The sequence below is a fragment of the Chenopodium album genome, chromosome 4 (genome assembly GCF_948465745.1).
Source record: "Chenopodium album chromosome 4, dcCheAlbu1.1, whole genome shotgun sequence".
Classification (NCBI taxonomy): domain Eukaryota; kingdom Viridiplantae; phylum Streptophyta; class Magnoliopsida; order Caryophyllales; family Amaranthaceae; genus Chenopodium; species Chenopodium album.
In genome coordinates this window covers 75,004,830-75,021,183 of record NC_137837.1, presented here as the reverse complement: position 1 = coordinate 75,021,183, position 16,354 = coordinate 75,004,830, and the positions used below count along the sequence as shown (strand labels likewise).

The 16,354-nt window shown below is 30.4% G+C and overlaps 1 protein-coding gene across 1 annotated transcript; it reads right to left on the bottom strand.

The window, feature by feature from the left end:
• Nucleotides 1–7,919: 7,919 nt before the first annotated feature.
• Nucleotides 7,920–15,466, bottom strand: LOC145627293 (putative sesquiterpene synthase). Its single transcript, XM_081679686.1, has 7 exons — nt 15,316–15,466; nt 14,218–14,491; nt 10,128–10,500; nt 9,610–9,828; nt 9,322–9,460; nt 8,701–8,949; nt 7,920–8,289 (listed from the first exon to the last, which is right to left on the bottom strand). Exons 1-7 carry the CDS (start codon nt 15,421–15,423, stop codon nt 7,996–7,998), a joined length of 1,656 nt encoding a protein of 551 aa, XP_081535812.1. The 5' UTR covers nt 15,424–15,466; the 3' UTR covers nt 7,920–7,995.
• Between the last annotated feature and the right edge of the window lie 888 nt (nt 15,467–16,354).

Here is a 16,354-nt window from a genome sequence, read left to right as displayed (position 1 = left end):
GCTAAGAGTTATTGACCTGATTGACCACTCGTGTAATTCTTGGAATGATGAAGCTCTGAATAACACTTTTATAGCTGATGAACGTGCACTTGTGCTGTCAATTCTTCTGTCTAATAGAATGTCGAATGACTGTATGTTCTGGTGGCCGAGTAAAAATGGAGAATATAGTGTTCGATCAGGGTATTGGCTTAGCAAAAATGGGGGATATTTTGACACAGGTGATACGTGGGATAAGGTATGGAAAATAATCTGGAACTTGAATGCTCCACCTAAGCTCCGACATTTTTTGTGGAGAACTTGTAAGGGCTTTCTTGCGGTTCGAGAAAGACTTATATATCGCCATATTCTTGATGATAAAAATTGTGCAATATGTGGCAATGGCGATGAGTCTGTTATTCATGCTATTTTTTAGCGTGCTGCAGCAAAGGAGATATGGGCAACAAGCAACTTTAGGGATTTAATTGACCAAGGCCTAAATGAGAGCTTCACTACTAGGATGCTGTGGTTGTGTGACAAAATATCGAAGGAGGAGTTGCCTGTTATGGCCTCTCTTTGTTGGCCAGCGTGGCACTGTAGGAACAAAGCAACATTTGACAGTGAGCCGTTTTCTACTACTGCAGTTGCTATTAGGATGTGTAAGCTGGTCCAAGAGTACAATGCATATGCTGAAAAAGTCCACTCACAAGTGACTCGTGCTGCTCCATCAACGAATAACGCTTGGCGATGCCCATCTTCAGGTAATATAAAAATAAATTGTACTGTGATGCAATGGTGGGCAACGAAGTTTAGTTGTGGGTGGTGTTTCGAGATGACCAGGGAGGTGTTCTTGCTGTTACAGTCAAAAGGGGAAGGTTGGGATGGACTGTTGATGAGGCAGAGGCTGCTGCAATGGCTTTTGGTATGTGTATTGCTAGAAGGTTAGGCTACTCAAGGGTGGAAGTTGAAAGTGATGCTTTGAAGGTGGTTGTGGGTGTTAAGCAGAAGGCTAATGGTTTCTCCCCTTTTTTCCTTTTACTTGATGATATTGTTGCTAGCTCTTTGCTTTTTAATTTTTTCTCTGTTTCTCATGTAAATCGGGCAGGGAACACCTTAGCTCATATGGTAGCGAGGTGGGATACTAGAAACTGTGATGAGTTTGTATGTTTTGGTCCGTTTCCTCAAAGTCTTTTAACTTTGGCGGAAATTGATCTCCTTTAATATTATTCCTTGCCGGTTTTCAAAAAAAAAAAAAAAAAAAAAAACCAGAAAATTCAGATCTGATATAATTGAAAATTAAAATGAAATTTGAAATGAAAAATTTCAAATCTAATATACAAGTAGTTGAGAAGTAAAATGAAAATTAGAAATTCTTGATAGGATAAAATCTGAATAAAACAAATCACAAAATCATCAAATTTAGATCTTTAACATAAACAAAAGAAAAACAAAAACCAAAATCAATTATGAAAGCAAATCAATAGAAAATAAACAAATATGATTTTTATGCAAACAAAATTCTAATTTCTAACACTACATAATATATAAGTCTAGTAGGGTATACAAATTATGAAAATGAAAACAAAAATTGAAGGGAAAAAAAAGAAAAGAAGACAAACTTGAACAAGACCAGTGTCCGGCGATACAGAGGTAGCTGGTCAGAGCGTCCAGCAATGCTGAGGTGGGCTGGTCACAGCGTCAAGCGGAGGTGGCGTCGTGGGCGGTCAGTTTCGTTTATTATCAATTTCATAAAAAAAAATACAATTATAAAAGGAGGAAGACATGGAGGTGGTGGAGATATGGATCGGAGGCAGCGTGGAGATATGGAGCCGATGGAGGAAGGGGTGAGTTTGAGAGAGAGAAGAAGAGTAAAATGAGTGAGGAATTGACTGTGATGAAAGTGAGAAGAAGAGGGGAGAAGGGGCTGGGCGTGAGAAATTATGAGGTGTGAGTTTAGGGTTTGAGGGAAAAGAGAATGAAGGAGAGCTAAGCCTCTAAGGTTTTATCTTTTTACACATGACAATTCGTGTAATACTAGTAGATCAGTTCAAAAATATTTTTTAATTAATTAAAAAGGAGAGACCATTTCTCTTAAATAAATTATCTTTCTCTTTTTTATTTATTTAATAAAATAAAGGAGAGACCACTTCATCTGTTAAATAGATGGTCTCTTATTTATTTGTTTGTTTAATTAAAAAAAAAAGGAGAGAACACTTCTTCTAAATAAATGGTCTCGTTTTATTTATTTATTTAATTAAAAAAAAAATTTAGACCACTTATTTAGAATAGATGGTCTTTGATACGTTTTCATCTCTCTAAAATTAAATACAAGAGACCATTTATTTGAAATATTTGGTCTCTTGAATCCAAAAGACCACATATTTATTTAAATGGTCTCTTATTCTAACAAATAAAAAAATTAATATTTTAAGAAGGATTCTATGCACAGTTTGTTGTTGTATTTCTAAGAATAAAGGAGGTCTTTCTATGAGATTGAAAATCTATTGGTTATTGTAGATTCTCGTTGATAGTAGGATGGATAGTCCTATTCTTCTAGATATTTTTAGAATATGGCCCAAGTTCATTCCATGTTTAAAGAATTTTAGCCACGCAAACACAAAGATTAATTTAAAGGGTAGTACAACTTTTAAAGGATTAGAATTATTTGGTAATTATCTCAAATGAAATTTATGTTGTAAAGTAGTCTTTAAATGGTAGAGTGAAACTTAGGCCTTGTTTGGTTGGATGTGGGAAGTAGAAGTTTCCATAAAATCTCAATTCCTATGAAATTGAAATGCCTAGGAATTTCCAAAAATTGTTTGGTTGGATGTGGGAATTTCCACTTCTCATGGGAAGTTCCATTTACCTAGTGGAACTAGGTAAGTTAATTCCTTCATTTTGTGGGAAGTGGATATAAAAAGAAAATAAAAGTTTGAATGTGTTTAGGATGTTTCTACTGTGTCATTCTTCAAAAAATGACACCATAACATGATGATGTGTCATATTATGATTGGTCTATTTTTTATTTATTTTTAAAAGCCTAAATATACTATACATGTATGTATAATTGTAAATACATGTATTTTTTAAAAAATACGTAATTATAGCTTTTTAAAATCTATTATTTTTCTTATTAAAATCATTTTCGAAAGTTAAATTATAATTAAAATTTAAGAAATAAAAAATTCATCATTGTTCTTCATTAATCACTCTCATAATCTTGTATAATCTATTCGCAATGCAGACCAAAATTCCAACCAAAATTCCTTCAAAAATCCCGTCATATTCATTTACAAATTTTGTTTTAGGGTTCGATTGATAATTTTGATTAATTTAAAAATCACATTATTTGATGTTTTTGAGAATGAAAAAAACATTAGGAACTTGTATTATGATGATATAAAATGCAGATCCTTCATTTTTTGTAAACGATGAATGGATAATGAGTGTTTGCTCTTTGATCCGAAATCTTGTTTTGCAATTTTTGTAATCTGTTTATGGTTAGGTAATAACTTGTATTTAGTTAGGTCATTACCTTAAAAAATTTAGTTTTTATTTTGTAGTTAGATTCTAATTGTACGCTAATCGTATAAAAAAAATAAAATAAAATTATATGAAATTTTTATCATATAATTTTAGCAAAAAATGTTTTTGGGATCATTATCTTATTATATTTTGAAAAAAATATTTTTGAAATTTTTATCAAGTAAAAAATATTTATGGGATAATTATCTTATTATATTTTAGGAAAAAAATATTTTTGAAATCTTGGGCATATAAATGAGTGGCTATAATATTGGGATATTCCTAATTAGCTTTTATTCACTTTTTTTTTTTTTTTTTTTTTTTTTTTTTTTTTTTTTTTTTTGTATTAGCTATATTCGGAGTATTGTTCTTTATCAAATCCTATGTAATGACCAAAGATAGTTTAAGTCATTACCTAACTCACAAACAAATTCGAGCAAACTTAATAACATTTATAAGATTAAACAGAGGTTGCGGTAGGTAAAAAAAAATTCGACCCACTTCATCTTGTACAAACTTGATACTCTTTGTTCTTTGACAAAATTGCACAATTTGAGTCCACATAAATCATATTTTCAAACCATTAAAAGCGGAATTTGTCATTTGCAAATACTTATAGATGAGATTGTTATTGAGATTTTTTTACGAACGAAAACTTAAAATCAAAAGTTGCAAAAAGCAAATGCAAACACACAATTTATTTTCAAATTTTTATCACAATTTTAGCTGGGATTTGCGAATTTATCAACAACTAACAATTTGGGAATAGGGCTAATCTATGACATGATTGATGAACAATGATGAACGATGACGATCAAATACTGATGAACCATGATGATGAACGCAGACCAACAAAGATCGAACAATGATGAACCATATGATCGATGATGATGATGAACGATGATGATAGAACAATGATGAATGATGAAGGATGATGATCGAAAAATAATGATGATGAACAATTTTATCACGATGATTTCTAATTATAATTATAAATTGAAAATTAATTTATATTATAAAAATACATTTTTATAATTTATTATTATGTATTAAAAAAAAATACATGTATTAAAAATAATACAAAAAATAATACAATTTTAATACATTGTGGACATTAAAAATAATTCAAAATGAAAATAAAAATACAAAAAATAGGTCAATTATATTTTGCCACATTTGCAAATTGTGGTGTCATTTTTAAAGAATGACATTGTAGAATTTTTAGTGTGTATTAACTTGTGTGTGTAATATGTGATTAAAAGTTTTTGGGCCTATAAAATTAAGCTTGGTTATGGTCATGCTAGTGGTTGGTTAGTATTATATTATTAGGGTGGCCAATGTATGCGGGTGACTAGCCTTTTCAAAAAAGTTTAATTAGCTTGTTTTTATACTCTTCACGACAAGCCACGAATGACTATGGAAATTTTGCCATGTAAACAATTAGGTTTTTTTTTTTTTTTTTTTTTTTTTTTTTTTTTTTTTTTTGTGTGTGTGTGTGTGTGTGTGTGTGTAAAGAAAGCCTTGTGAAGTAAGGCCATTAAATTTATAGTAGACAATTTAATTACTACGTGATACTTCAAATGAGCTAGTACAATAAGCTTAGATAAAATGCTAACAAAAGGGAAGCATAAGTGACTATTTAATAATACTAGATGAAACCCGTGCGATGCATAGATTGTTTGAATTTTTAAAACATTTTTTTTAATTTTTTATTTATATACTATTTTTTTTTTATATATATAGATAAATTTCGTAATATCAAAAGATAATATTTTAATTTAAACTTAAAAATCTCATTTGCCAATTTTACTTACGCGATAATTGAATTATTTAAATCTAAAAGTAACTAATAATCTCTTATTTAATTGACTATCACTAGATTTTATAATCGTACATGGCGTGCTAAGAAAATTAATTCCTACGTGGCTCTTTTAAAACTCGGGAAAAAACTTTCCTTTATATATGTATAACTAGTTATTGGCCCGGATGATGCCCCGGTTTATTATAAATTTAGTAATTTAATGAAACTATATTATGGCCTTGTTTGACACCGAGAGCTCAAATAGAGTGTGTGTGTGTGGTTTTTATTTTTTATTTTTTATTAATTTTTAAGATTATGACATCTTAACTACGTAGTTAGTTGTTTGTGTGAGCTAGTTGGTTTGACTATAAATTTTTTTTTGGTTAATATAGAACAAATAATAATCAAATCTTAATAATTTTGATGTCAATATATACTATTAATTATTGCTCGTACTCTATAACTACAATTTTATGAACTAATGCACAAAAAATGGAGTAATGATTAATTTCTTACAAATTATATTATTGTGCAATTACTAAGGATTTCAAGGGGGATTTAAATTGGGGGTTACACATATGAAAAACCTTTCAATCAAATTATATTATTGTGCAATTATTATTCATCTTGGGTATTATATGGATAGGCTCAAGGAAAATTAGGGGGGAAATGGGGAAAGATGAATTAAACGTCACGTGACCGGCACAACGCCGGAAAAATTATCTCACTTTCCGACCAAGTGTAGTATCTTACAACATTTAGCTTTTATAAGGTAGTTTTTTACATTATTTTTTTTAAAGGTAGTTTCTCGCAAAAAAAATTGAAAATAGTATGGTGCACCCGGGTGCATTATGCGTATGGTGCACCCGGAAAGAACATTAGACATATTTTAATGAACATGGAAAAAAAAAAGAACATGCTAGTGGTTGAAAAAGAACATACCTGTGTTTGACAAAAGAACATGTTTGTGTTTGACAAGAACATGACATTACAAACAACATAAAGTCTTTACAAAAAGAACATGTTATTTTTCATGCTTACTTGGGTGGTTGAACGTGTTTGGTTAAAAAATCAGCTCACTTCTCGAGTCGGGCCAAGTTTTGGGCTGAAGTTTTTGTGCCCAAACCTGCCCAAAATGGTCCGGTCGTGCGGGCTTTTCGGGTTGAGTAAAAAAAATCAACTAAATTGCATAAAAACGCAATCCCAAACCTGCCCAAAAATTTAAATTTACGGGCCGGGTTTGACCCGATTTGGGGGCGAAAAAAATCTGCCCAAAACCCGTCCAAAATCAAGCCGGGTCGGTCTAACTTTGATCACCTCTACCTAAAGAACATAAAGTCTTTACAAAAAGAACATGATAGTACAGTAAAGAATATGTTCTTTTTTCTAGTTACTCGGGTGATTGATTTTTTATTTTTATTTTTTTTAATGTACATTCATTAAAGAACATATTGTATAATATAAAGAACATATAGTTCAAACTCAAAGAACATAATAATCAAATTTGAAGAACATATTATGCTCACGTTCTTTATAAATATCTATAATGTTCTTTTTTTCGCCCCATGTTCTTTTAAATATACCTAATGTTCTTTTCGGGTGCACCATGTGCATGGTGCACCCGGGTGCACCAACCATACATTATCAAAGGAAGAAGTTGCTATATTTTTTTTCTTCTCGCATACCCAGTTTGATCTGTATAACACAATCGTAAATTTTGTGGTTTGGTGTACTGTAGGATTTCGCTTATGTACACTTTGGCCATTACCTAAACATGGAGTTAATCGTTTTCTGATGAATGACCAAATGTAATTTTTAAATTGAATGACCAAATGTAGTTTTTAATGTAATTTCAACTGTACAAAAAAAAAAAAAAAACAAAAACAAAAAAGATTGATCAGCCTAGAGTCATAATAAATTAGTGATTTTTAAATTAAAATTTCTAAATCAATTTAGTTGAAATTTATTGTTGCTAATAGAAAATCACAAAAGTGAAAAATTTTCAAGTATAGATGGATGGATCTCTCAATTTTATCTTTATCTCAAGATTAGTAAATCTAGCATAAAACAAAGTTTCATCATTATTTGATTGGCCTCGACGATGAATATGGCTCAAATTGAGGGGAATTTCTTGCTCCAGACTCTATATATGTCAGGGGTTGATTGAGGATAACATCAAATAAAGAAGCGTGGAACATTGATTGAACATAGTTACTATACATGAGATAGATGATTACTCTCACTATTAAACGTATCAACATATGTCTTACTGCCAATTCAAGTCATCAAGGTTAAACATCAAAAAAAAAAAATTTGAATTTTATTCATTTATGTTTTTTTTTTTGCTGATCCCAACTACTCTTCATGGTAATAATATTTTTGTCTTAAATTTTAAACATGTTTATGAATATCAATCCATTACTTTTTATATCATAACTTCAAAATGTTCTTATTAGATGAAAATATCACGAAAAATAACAACTCAGGGCATTGCCTCGCAAATCAAAATAATAGTCCTAATATGCTTGAAACACAAAAAATCCACGTAAATGGTAAAAACGTGTAAGCCAAATTTAGATTAAAATTATAATCCAAGTAAAATAACATGGTTGCTCCACATCATGTATTATTGGAAACCTAGCTTAGCTTAGGGTCACTTCTTTAATTTGCCTGTTTGGCGTACGAACCATGATTTATTCAATGATAGGGTCAATTAGAATCATTTCGACTTGTCCTCTGATAAATTGAGTCATAGTATAGCCATCTTCACCATCAGGATAAACATCGTGTAATATTCTTGTTAAGTTAACGACACAAGTTAGCAATGGCATTGGAACAATAGTAGGTCTTAAAATCGCTTCGTTTAAGTCCTTCCATGCACACTCCACCTCCGATCGAAGCTCCTTGATGGTTTCTTCCATGGACGTACCAAACTGACCCATATGACTATTTAATGCTGTTGAAACATGGCCTCTTTTCACTTCAAACTGCAAAGTTGTTATACAATTCCATTAATTAAAAATAAGAATGAGTAACCATATGGTAATTTAGAGTAGTAATGTAAATTAAATATGTTGAGACCATAAACAATTCCACACGTGAGTTAAAGTGTTGTCCCGGCCCACATTATTAAAATGATGTTTTGTTTTTTTTTTTTTTTTTTTTTTAGGCAATTATTAAAATGATGTTAAGAGTGAGGGAGAGTGTTGTTGGGATAAGACAAAGCGGTGTCCTCTACTCAATGTAAGTCTAGAAAATACTCCTTTGACCTTTCATTGGCATATACTTTTATAGTTGTACCTTCTTAGACTTATAGAGTGGATACACTCGTGAAAGGCATGGCTTACACTTATTTAACAAAATAACACGATAGATATTGAATGAATTTAGATACATACCTCATGGCTACAAATGTCATTCACGAGCCGCCCGATTACACAAGAGGCTTTTAGAGCCTTGGAAGAGTGGTTCACCCATTCAAAGGCATCTTTTGTTGCAAACTCCCCCATGCCTAGATAGAATGACGCAGCAACGAACAAATATCCGGAGCTATAAACCCCGTTTTTCATGTATTCATCGTAGGTTGGAACAAATTTTTGGTCACGCCATATGGCTTCTTGCATGTAGGCTTGGCAAGTATCTACCAACTGTTAGGAAAAAAAAATTAAAGCATTATTAATAATCATTATTATTGTTAATGTAATGTATAATTCATACCAGAAGCTAAGGGTTTGTTTGGCATCATTTTTGGTTTTCAGTTTTCTGTTTTTTTGAAAACCAAAAACCAAAAAACAGAAAACAAGAAAAAGGTGTTTCCACTTTTCTGTTGTCAGTTTTCAAAATTATCATGTTTTTAATAAGTTTAAATAATTTTTGATTCATTATGGGACATATATTACATACTTTTAAAAAACAAAAAAACCAAAAAACAGAAAACTACAGCAATGCCAAACGAACCCTAAACAAATAAAAACAATAATAACGGATAAATAAATAATAAAGCTCTTATTAATATGTACATGTTTTTTGGCCGAATGAATAGCATTTAATCGTTGCTCCGGGTCTAAATCTTTCTCAATTTCGTCAAACGTATCTTGCGTAGCTTGATAAATTACTTTCATGTAGTTAGGAAGTTGGTCGACGTAGCTTCTCTCACCCCTAATATTCCATCAATCAACATTCAAGTTATTAAATTAATTAAATAAACTTTGCCAAATATATATATATAAAACTACACGAAGTATATAATTAAATAAAGATGCATATGAAATTAAATCAAGTGTATGTATTCATGTGTTAGATAAAACCTTAGAAATGCTTCAGTGAAGAGTTGTAACTCATCAATGGTTCCATAAGAGTCGTAGATGTCGTCTATCACAGATACTAACTTGAAAAGTTTGTCATCTATGATCCTAGCTAATGAGTATTGGGGCTCATGGTACACGCCCAAAATCCAAAAGTAGGCCTCTACAACTCTGTCGCGTACAAAGGGTAGTTTCTTGACAAAATCTAGCTTTCTCCACCACCTGTTTTGAGCACAAACAAAAGCATTAGGATTTAGAAATACATCAACTCTTAAATGGTAATAAGTATCCCCAATATTTTTTTTGGTTGTATAGAGAGCCACAAGGGAAAATGATAAGAATCATCAATCTCGGATCCCTGCTAGAACAAAAAGAAGATTTAACCAACTGAGTAATCCCTCACTCTCAAGTTCCCCCAATATACTCCGTCATTTGTACATTTACATTAACATGCAACCGGCAAACACAATATGCTTTTGTTTGTTTGATAGAATCATTAGTAACCTCACATATTTACGTACCTAGTAAGTTCCCCAAGCTCGGTGTTGTACAATATTTGGAGCCTGTTAAAATCTACCTTTGCAAATCTAAGTAAACTTTCCTCATGAGAAGACTTTGATTCATAGATTGAGATTTGATATCTTGATTCCAGCCGTATACTGCGCCTATGAAGAGGTTGTTTCAAGGAACGCGCAACTTGTTCAGCCATGGGAGAGCTTAACTGTGTAGCAAATGATTTAAGTTGAGTAGTTGCAAATTCAAGGGCTTCGTCGAGTTTATCCTCTCCATGTACTCTTAAATATGATGCTTCATACAAGCTTAGTATTGCTTGCACTTCGCTTGCTGTACATGCCTTAAAACTTCCATCTTCGCTTTTGAATTTGTCAAATACATCTGATTTTATTTGTAAAGAAAGACTAGCTTAGGTTAAAAAATATTCAAATATCACAACACGTAGAGAATGCATGGAATTTAAAAAGGTTGTATTTGAGTATTATATAATATGGGGAATATGAAAATAGATATATAATAGTAAAGTTCCCGTGCGATGCACGGTTTAAAAATCAAAATTTTAATTTCATAAAAACGAAACAAAAATAATTCAATTAGTAAAAATCGACATATTTACATTAACAAATTAATTATTAAAATTCTGTTCACCAATCACCACAATAATGGTCAATATATTTTTTACGGAATGTGATATGAAAATTATTTTATTGCTGTTATTTTATTCCTTTTCATTTTTTATATTGTTATTTTATTGATTAAAAATGAATAAAATATGCACTACACAAGCTAAGGAAAGTCGTTTCCTATTACCCGTAGTCTATAGAGGGATACAAAACTAAAATTTTATCGTCATATTAATCGCTTCAATAGTTATGCAATATAATATCTATTTTACCCATTATAATCACCAAATCTAAAGACATATAATTTTTTCATTATGCAGTATACAAGCTAAGTACCCTTATATCTTATCCACCTGTACATATTTTGTCTAAGCATTGTGCTAAAAAAATCACATAACAGTCGCACAACCTAAAACTGAGTGAATATACAACACAAATATGTATGTATAGATTGATATTGATAAATAATATATGAATTAGCTAGTAATAACACAATTTTTTATATGCGGCCTGTAGTATCATGCGGCAGGGGTTACTTGAGTTTCTCGGTCAGGGGTTACATAAGTTTTCAGGGTTACTTGAATTTCTTGGTCAGGGGTTACTCGAGTTTCTCGGTCAGGGGTTACTCGAGTCACAATTTTTTGAATGCGGCCTGACCGAGAAACTCGAGTAAGCCCTGATTGAGAAACTTGTGTAACCCCTGATTGAGTAACCTTTAACTGAGAAAACCCCTCGAGTAACCCTTGTCCGAATTCCTCAAGTAATCCCTAATCGAGTAACTCAAGTAACCTCTGACCGAGTAACTCCTGAGTGAAAAACTCAAGTAAGTCCTGACTGAGTAACTCAAGTAACCCTTGACTGAAAAACTCAAGTAAGTCCTGACCGAGTAACTCAAGTAACCCTTGACTTAAAAACTCAAGTAACCCCTGATCGAGTAACCCTGACTGAAAAACTTAAGTAACCCCTAATAAAAAAATTTATAAAAAAAAAAAAAAAAAAAAAAAAACTCGAGAAACTCCTAGCGCATGGTGTGGCTTGTTGCACCAAAAATTTCTATAGTAATAATGGACTTATTTACATTAACAAATTAATTATAAAGTATTCACTAACAATAATGGCTAATACAAATATTAAGGAATGTGATATGAATAGTACTTTGTCATTTGTATTTCTTATATTTTACTTCTTTTTTATTTTTTATATTGTTATTTAATTAATTGAAAAAACGAATAACTTGTGAAAAAAAAAAAACCCCGAATAAATTATTATGTTCTATTAAAGAAAAGTTATTTTCTATCTCCTGTGGAGGGAATTAAAACTAAAGTTTTCTTGTCATATTAACCGGTTTAGGGTGTGTTTTATTCACCTAATTTGAACTTTTCTCTTTTAATTATTAGACCTTAACATCTTATTAAAACTTATTCTAATTGTAATTTGTACTTGGGTAACCTTTATTAAAACTAAATTGAATTTATATGAACTTAATTGAACTTATTACGCTTGAAATAAGTGAAAATAAAGTGAACAAAACAGACCCTGATAGCTGTACAACCTAATATCTATTTACCCGTCATATTTACTAAATCTTTTTTTTTTTTTTTTTTTTTGGAGAATACTAAATCTTTATTGACACATTAAGAACCTTATATCTTACCTACATGTATACTTTCCTAAGCATTGTGCCAAAAACTTTACGATAACCAATTGATTGAATATACAACATAAATATATAGATGTAGATCAATATTGAAAACTAACATTTGAATAAAAGATACGGAGTATTTATTACTTGTAAGATTTATATGAATGAAAGACATAATTCATCATCAACTAATCAATCATGTTGGTAATGTATTTTTTTATGACCTGTATTCTTATAAATATGAATGAATAAAAAAATTATATATAGCATATAGGTATGAATAAATTATATAAAATTAAAATATGATGAAAATTCAATGATTATAAAAATGAGAATAATCTTCATATATTAGATACGGAGTAATATTTAATTATTAATTATAGAATTGTATGGAATATTTAATAGTTATCATTTATGCATAAATATTTGGAATTCATTTTCAATATTTAGAATCAATCAAATTTATTTTTAAATCTATAAAATTTATATATTAAAAACTAACCAAAAATATTATGTAATATATTATGAAAATTTTACATATCATATTACAGATATATGATAAGCGAGTCATAAAATGACACTTGTTAGCTCTCATTGATCCACTTGTCATAAATTTGGCATAAATTTTTCTTATTTAGTACTTCGTATATAGTACTACAAATATAAAATATAAATCGAACACTCAAAATTACCCGACCTTGCCGATGGCGACTCAAACACTCAAAATTGACACCTCTAAGATCCACATTGATTCGCTTGTCATAATTATTTGGCAAAATTTTTGCTAACAATTAACTTCTCTTCTTTGCAAAATGATTAATAAGTAATTAGCATTTATTTATCATATAATCTCAAAATATCCAAAGTCATATATTTAATCGATCATTATTTATCTCATAATGTTTGGAGGAAAAAAAAACACTAAGCTCGATTCCTTAAACAGTCGTTTAACGCAACTACTTAGTAAGGAATTAAGAAGAATATCATACATTAATAATACTCTGAAATATATATGAATAGATGATATGCATTAAGTCATATACAAAATACAGATATAAATAGAGTAATATTTTTATTTTCAATTATTTACCATAATTGAATTTAGTTACTTTATCTTTTGTGCTTCATATATATATTTTTTAATTGTTTTACTATATTAAGAGAAGCGAATCAGAGACAGACATTTGGCAGCTCCATATTGATCCGCTTCTCTTTTAGTATAGTACTAGGTTAAAACCCCGTGCAATGCACGGTTAAATATTTTTGACAATAATAATATTACAAAATATAAAATATATGAAAGATATGTAGAAATATTTCTTTTGGGTATAAATGCAGTACATATGATTGTCAAATTGGAAAGAATATATCTTAAGATGTAAATAGTTTACTAACTTTACTTACACATTTTGCCAAAAAAAAAAAAAAAAAAAAACGAAAAAGGCGGGAAAATTTTTCACAAGGTCATGACAAGTGTCATTAGTTATTCACTTTTAGTATAAGTTAATAGATATAGATAGATAGATAGATATAGATGCCACCTTTGCTAAGTTTTTCCAAAACAATTCCATTTTTTTTTTACCTTGATCTTCTTTTTAAAATGTCATATAATAGTGGCATATGATATTCTTATATGCCACGGTTAAAAAATAAATGTACTCATTAGATTATAAAACATATTCAACATGCATGACACTGTAATGCGATGTAGCCAGTGAATGTGTAGTCTTACCGCATGATTTTAAAAAAATAAATACGAACAAGTATCGTGTTAATAATCTAAAAATATTACGCAAGAGCAATATGATCATGGTGATGAAGATGGTGACATACCACATGAAACTTTGAGGCCATGTTGGCGTAGAAGACGAAAACGAAGAGAAACATAATAAAGATCATTCTCATAGGAACTATCATCGTACATCTTGTCGTGGAACTTTTGAAAAATGTCATCAATTTCATTTTCAAAGTGGTATGCAATTCCAAGCCGATGTATGTCATCTAGAAATACAAGTCTTTCTTTTGGATCCTTATCAACAACCAATATTTCTTTGCGCACTACCTCCTTCAGTTGTTTAGCCTCTTGCTCCATTTTCCTTTGGATAACCTATGCCAATAATATTCGTTAAATACAATTATTGTTATTCATTAGCCTCACCCCGTTTCAAATAAAATCAAAATACTAATGAAATGGGACTAGGCAACCCGAACAAGAAGGAGGCATGAGAGATTCCATACTAATCTAATATATTATAAAGGGGAGTTTTTTCCCGAGTTTTTAGAGAGCCACGTAGGATCTAATTTTCTCAGCGTGCCATGTAGGATTATAAATCTTAGTAGTAGCCAATTAAATAAGAGATTATTAATTTCTTTTAGAATTAAATAATTTAAATGCCATGTAAGCAAAATTGACGAATGAGATTTTTAAATTTAAATTAATTAAATATTATATATTATCTTTTAATATTAGGAATTTTATCTAAATATATAACAAATTTTAGGCTCATAAATACAAAAAAAAAACATTATTTAAAAAAAATCAAACAAACCGTGCATCGCACGGGCTTCATCTAGTTAAAACTAATTGGCAATAATAAAAGTAATTCCTCAACCTTATAAAATATTAAACGTGGGTCTGGACCGCACCCGCAAACCAAGAGAGAGAGTCCACTTCACAAGTCCAAGGAGGTTCCATCCCAAAACCATATGGCAATAGGAGGAGTAGCCCCTTAGCCTTATAAAGTGTTTAATTCTCTCTTCTTCAACCAATGTGGGACACTTACATGTGGTGACACTTGAGAGGTTTATTCTTCAACACAAATGGACTACATTGAGTTTCAATAGTATCTCTAACCACTTAAGCTATTTCGAGCTCAGTCTCATACGTAAAAAATTTATCAAAAACTTTAAACATGTGTAAGTGATACATACCTCATCTGGAGGACAATAGTTTAGAAACTGATCGCCCCAAACGTCAGGATGATAATTAGCAATAGGACGACTTATTTCTGCGCTATCTTTCTCACACTCCATATTCATTTTGATTTCTAACGAGGGTTTTTTTTTTTCGGTTTGTTAAAGAATAAAGTTTACTTTGTGAATATATTTAATTCTAGGCTTCTGTGGCGTACCCCTATATATAAGGGGACAACCAAACCATGAAACCAAGGCTCCTAGTGCACATCATAATACTAATATCTAGTATAAAAGGGTATTTTAGACATTAAAACATCTAGAAATAGTGTAACTAGTGTGAATAGGAAGAATTTACAAGTCCACGTTTAACGGCCAACAATCAATCGTCAAATAATCCTCAGTGTGATACTTAATCACTTAGAGGTGGAATTACATATCGACATGGATTTGTATTTTTTTTTTTTTTACTGTAAAAATATGTCAAATAACTTAGATAGTGTTTATCAAATACAAATAACAAAGAAATTAAAATATGTCAAATAACTTAGATTGTATAATGGACATCCACACAATATTTCATAACAGAGAGGGGTTTGGTTTTTTTTTTTTTTTTTTTTTTTTTGAGGGGGAGTTTGAATGTGTGTGTGATACTGTGATGTTATACCTATAAAACTATAGATGCATGATTTTGACAAATAAATTTGATATATTGTCACAGTAAAGTTATTGGAAAATTATACTCGGGTATTAATTTATATACTAAATTTTCAAATTATAAAGAAAACTACTTTAATCTCGTGCATTGCACGACTTAAATAGATATTATTTGTTTAAAATAGTTGTCAATATTCTGTATTTGAAAAAGGCGTAATAATAATCTCATTAATTGGGAAATATTGTGTAGAACTACCCTAAAGATAGGGTCATTTGTGAACAACTACCCATTTTTTTTATTTGTTTAGAACTACCCGCAAGTTTGGAAAAGTTTGGGCAACACTACCCACTAACATTTTTCGTCCAATTAAAACGTTATTTTGACCCAATTTTTCACTTT